The sequence below is a fragment of the Salvelinus sp. IW2-2015 genome, unplaced genomic scaffold, assembly GCF_002910315.2.
Source record: "Salvelinus sp. IW2-2015 unplaced genomic scaffold, ASM291031v2 Un_scaffold10048, whole genome shotgun sequence".
NCBI classification, from domain to species: domain Eukaryota; kingdom Metazoa; phylum Chordata; class Actinopteri; order Salmoniformes; family Salmonidae; genus Salvelinus; species Salvelinus sp. IW2-2015.
This window is the reverse complement of record NW_019951306.1, coordinates 1-5,680: the sequence shown is the minus strand read 5'-3', so window position 1 is coordinate 5,680 and position 5,680 is coordinate 1. Positions and strand designations below refer to the sequence as shown.

The following is a 5,680-nucleotide window of genomic DNA, read 5'->3' as shown; positions in this document are numbered from 1 at the left end:
ACAACCATACGACCGAACCAATGGCGGAGTTAGAGCTACAAAAAGACGCCATTACTATTTATCTTATAAAGGTAACATTTTAAAAGGTTTAGGGCAGGTTCAGGGCGACACATTTTTACCTTGTCAGTTCGGATATTCGATCTAAGCTATTTTTTCGGTTGCTAGTCCAGCGCTCTAACACTAGAATACCTGACTCCCCGGCTATCTGCCATAACCTTTTAAAATGTTAACTTATAAAGACAAATAGTAATGGCGTCCTTTTTGTAGGCTCTAACTCCGCCATGGTTCGTCGTATGGTTTTTGGAAAAACGCCAAAAAATAAGGTATGTTGTAAACACAGGTTTAGGAGATTTTTAATACGCTTTGTTCCTAATGAGATTATCTAAAATTCCGGATTCCGGATAGCACGGACCCTTACAGAAAGCCATCATTGCTATATGTTTTGGTTCCGAACAAGTTGTTTACCTGGGAATATATTTACGCGTACAGGAAAGAGATGTCATACCGTTGTCAGCTGACCAGTCGAAGGAAATGTTTGATGCTAGCAGAAGAATTGTTGTCAGTTTAAAAAACGTGTATCTGATTTCCAGTATCTCGTTTCTCCAGTTCTTAGTAGCTTGATATTCTGGTACTTCAACATAGAAAAATGATGTCGGAGCGTTGCCTTCAAGCTGCTCCTTCTTGTTGGTTTGTTATTGATGTCAACACACGACGGGAATGCGAAGGTAGACTGTTGTTGTTCCAATGACTGTCATCTGCTTTAAATACATAAACAATTTTAAATTGACATTGTTTAATGCTAGGTGTTGAGTTCAGCTGGGCTAGTTACTGTAGTAGCTAGCTAGCCAGGCTATTATGTCCTTTCTTGTGACGACAGTCAATGGATAAGTTAGTTAACTAGCTAGCTGGTAACCTGCTCTGTACAGTTACAAGTAAATGTGATTATTCCACTGGCTTATTTTAGAAGGCAGGCAGCTAGTTATATTACCATTTATGGCATTAAATGTTCTCCTGATATCAAGCCTGAACATTTCCCCCTCCTTTTCCCATAGAATTCAGAGGATATCCGGTGTAAATGTACCTGCCCACCGTACAGAGACATCGATGGACAGATCTACAAACAAAATGTATCTCTAAAGGATTGGTATGTTGTGTTGTCATGATGTCATTTAAAGATGATTACATATGGTCGCGTTCCACTGGTTAGACGTTGCCAGATCTTACAACGTCCGAATGGGTATTTTACCTATCAGCTAACCACACTATATGTTATAACAATCTGTCAATCGATGACAGTCTATGATGTGGCATGCAACCATTTGGTTGATGCATGCAGTGGAACGAGACCACTCTCTGAGGTGTGGTGAGTGTATGGGTTGTCTGATGGATTAGGCTAACTGTAATTTTACACTGTCATATGAATGATCTCAAATCATATTTGGAAAACTGTTACAGACTTCAACCTCACTGTGCTTTCAAAGACATATTTTGATTTAATTGTATATTTGTTTTCAGTAACTGCCTTCATGTTGTGGAGCCAATGCCAGTTGATGGAAAGGATGTGGAGGCGTACTGTCTGCGTTGTGAATGCAAATATGAGGAGAGGAGTTCTGGAACTATCAAGGTAAGTCTGGGAAATCTACCGACCAGCTAGCCGCACATGTGCCGTTGCTATCCTGCCATGTGGTAAAGCAGAGAGGAGATGATTCTTCATACTTTCATGTGGGTATTTTTGCTTAAATTGCCAACGGCAGAAGGACAACAGGCAAAGTAGGTTCAAATAAAATTTTATTCAACGTTCCTGACACACAGGAGACATTACGATTTTGCCGATGGGATATCACGCAACGATGTTGCCCAAGTGGGATAGCATCGGCGCATGTGCTCTGCTACTAACCAGTCAACTCTGTCTATTACTGTGGAGCTGAAATGGAGTCAATGGGTTGCAGGCAGCCAAGGCCTAATGGGTTAATGAGTTTGACTGCTGAACAACTAATCAAATTGTCACCCGTACTATTTACATTGACCCCACCCTTTGTTTTTCCACTGCTGCTACTCACTGTTTATTATCTATGCATAGTCATTTTACAAATTACCTAGACTAACCTGTCCCCCCTGCACATTGACTCGGTACCCCCTGTATATAGCCTCGTTATTGTCATGTACATGTTACTTTTTTATTTGATTTAGTAAATATTTTATGAACTCTTTTTCTTGAACTGCATTGTTGGTTAAGTGCTTGTAAGTAAGCATTTCACGGTGAGGTCTAACTGTTGTATTTGGCACACGTGACAAATAAAATGTTAATTTGATTTGTGTCCACTGTGTTCCAGGTGACTATCATAATCTACCTTTCCATCCTGGGCCTGCTGTTCCTCTATATGGTGTACCTGACCCTGCTGGAGCCCATGCTGAAGAGGAGGCTCTTTGGACACTCACAGCTTCAGAATGATGATGATGTCGGGGTATGTGTTCATGTTGCCCATCCCAGCTATAGTGGTGGCCTTTAAGTCAAAGCAGTTGTTGTAGCTGTGACATTTTTGTTGTTTGATTGTGGATCTCGTATTGTGTGACTTGTTGGGGCAATGTATGTGGTGATGTTTTCAGATTTCTTTCATGCTGTAAATTGATTTGATGAATAGCTCGTAGAGAATTGTGTTTGGAAATGTTTCTAAAAAAAGGTAAACTCTAGCTTGTCACAATTTCACTGTCCTCCTCACTGTAATGTCTGTTTCTCTTTGGGTTCAGGACCAGCAGCCTTTTGCCAACGCCCACAACGTATTGTCTCGTTCGGCCTCTCGCCCCAACATGCTGAACAAAGTGGAGCACGCTCAGCAGCGCTGGCGGAGGCAGGTCCAGGAACAGAGGAAGTCTGTGTTTGACCGCCACGTGGTGCTCAGCTAAACCCATCCCCAGGAAACAAAAACCCGGGGTGAAGCAAAAAATGTTACTGTGACTGGGTGTTCCCTCTTTTTTCTTTCTTTTTTTTTCTTCTATTTTGTCTGATTCTTTCCCCAACTTCCAAGCTTCATCCTTATTGGTGATTTGTTCCTCACTGGACCTGTATTTCATGAAAGGTGATCATATAGCTCTATGTATTCAGGAGGTGATCATAAAGGGTCTCTACATCAGTAGGATGAAGTGGGGTGTTGCATTTGAGACCTTTGGCTTAAGATAATGCTAGTGTCTGTATGACTTTGTATACTTTCTGATTTAATAATACTAATAGAAAGTTAGATGTTACAGTTTGTAGCCCCCCCCAAAAATGGATAATGCGTGCCATTTTGCACAAGCTGATGATAATCTTTGGCTTCTGATAAAGTATAAACGATGTGTGACCTTATGCACTCTTTTACAGTAATGTTGGCAGCTTCTGATAACAGTAAATGCTTGCCATGTCACCAATGAAATTAGGTGAGACATTTGAGGGTAGAGTAAATAAAACAAAAAAATATCATGCCAAAATGAATCACTCAAGCTAATGAAAACGTCTACAATAAATGTAACAACTGCTACCTAAACTACAGAAGATGGGAATGAGTTGGAAACAGTAAAAATTTGTAACATCAGTCTCTTGTCAAAAAGCATGTTTTTTAAGAAGTGATGTATAAACTTATTTACAACCTTTTACCCTAAACAACAGTTCATGTACAGATGTATGTATTTCATTGTGTGCTGACTGTGGTGTCAACATTCCTGTATCATGTTCTCCTGTAGGTCTAATGTAGCATTTGGGAGACATTTTGACTGTTAACCTATCATCTGATGGTACATTTAATGTAAACATTAGTCCTCTCCTTTGAATATATGTGTGTTACTGGAGTCAGAGCCCACAGCTGTCACTGGCTAGAGTAGATGTACACCATCTCTGCACCTTGCTTGTTTTGTTTTCAGCTTCTACTCTCCATTTAGATTAATTTGACATGACTCACATTAATGAGATCCTCCTTTATTCAAACTTTAAATAACTTTAATATCTGTTAGACAGTATTGATACCACCATCTGTCTTTTACACTGATGTAAAACAATGATAATTTGGGATAGCAGGGTGGTTGTCAAGTGGGTAGAAAATGCTACTGTTGGGTGACCTAACGAAAGTGTTAAATCTGATCTGTGATAACTTCAAATTTGAAATACATTTCTGTAATATTCATAATGATTTTGTTTACTGCAGACAATGTCAAATTCCTGGACCATCCTCCAGGAGTCGTACTTCAACATAAAGGGTAAAATACATAAGCCTAAATTGATGATCGCATTGATAAGCACACAAAAACATATTGCACTAATGCCAACATTGATAGGCGCTCAAAACATTCGCACAAAATGGTAGGTATACTATACCTTCGGAGTTCTATCAATATTATAATTTTAGTACAGGGCGTTGCTATGCATAGGGCGATAAACAGCAATGCAACAACGGATGAGACATTTTAATAACAAATGGATTTAAATTATATTAATGCATTAAAAATACATCATTCATAATATAACCCAGAGGAAACTAAATCTGAACGAAAGTAATCGGTCTATTTCGCAAGTTCACCATTGAACAATAGAACACGAAGTAAAATTACAGGATAAGTTTGCAAATAAAATTGATCTCTAATGACAATATGTTGATATACAAGACAATAGTGATAATTTATTCATTTTTCAATTACTTTTGCAGAGCTGCCGTCATCGTTTCCTGTTCTCTCCCTTTTTATTTTTTTTGTATGCATTGCAGTCCGTTATCCAGAAAAAAAGTATGCTACGCTCCGCGCAGAAAATTCAGATTTAAGGATACTCTGCAAGAGAGCTACATTTGCGTTGTCAAAGAATGGATTGTTGAAAAATACTCCAATAAGTTCATAAAGGATAAGGTAAGGAGAATTTTCCTTTTAATTTGTTCATAAAGTAAACCCATATGTTGTAGTTTTAACTTAATATAATGCATTAACTGTTTTATGAAACTGATTCTTGCATTTTCTGTTTTATGAAACTTGCGTGGACAATAATGCAGAAAATCATAAATAATTGCCACAAAAAGGTTGAGATTTTTTTATGAGAGTGAATTGCTGGGTTGATAGAATAACCTACGAACAACAATAGTTTCCCCAAAATTGTTTTATTCAATACAGTAACCTCAAAAGCAAGTGCTGTACTGTGAACAGAAACTAGGGGGCGCTTTAGGCCTTTTATAGGAACTACCCTAAATACCCAATCTGGCATCTTAACTGAAATAATAATATATGAATCTTTTGTATCATTCTTACCATTTGAATATCAGTCAATTTGGGTGAATTTAGTTTTTTTCTTTACAGTATGCTTTTATTGAAGTATTACTTAAAAATGTTGCTTCATGCGTGGGGGAATGCAGACTTCTAGACGAAAGTAAAAGTATTAGAACTACTCTTTCAATCTGAATTATTGCATGTCCATGCAAAACAATACTCCAAGGTACTTCCCTTTAATAGGACCCATCCTGTGTTTTAAGGTCCAGGCTCTTATCTGTCCCTCTTTGGTTAATGACAGACGGAGAGGGTCTGTCTCCTCAATCCCCTCTTCCGTGTCAGACTGTAGGAATCGTTTCAAGGCTCACAGAGGCTGCATCCCTGCAGGAGAAGCTTCAGTCAGAACCTTCCCAAGGTCTGCCTGACCATGGTCAGACTAACATTATGTCTGCTGTCTGGAAAT

The 5,680-nt window shown here is 38.6% G+C and overlaps 1 protein-coding gene across 1 annotated transcript; it reads left to right on the top strand.

Annotated features, from left to right (window-relative positions):
* The first annotated feature begins 1,055 nt into the window (after window positions 1-1,055).
* Window positions 1,056-3,333, top strand: LOC112079878 (transmembrane protein 9B). The gene is made up of 4 exons (XM_024145690.2): window positions 1,056-1,144; window positions 1,516-1,624; window positions 2,334-2,465; window positions 2,749-3,333. Exons 2-4 carry the CDS (start codon window positions 1,541-1,543, stop codon window positions 2,902-2,904), a joined length of 372 nt encoding a protein of 123 aa, XP_024001458.1. The 5' UTR covers window positions 1,056-1,144; window positions 1,516-1,540; the 3' UTR covers window positions 2,905-3,333.
* The last annotated feature ends 2,347 nt before the right edge of the window (window positions 3,334-5,680 follow it).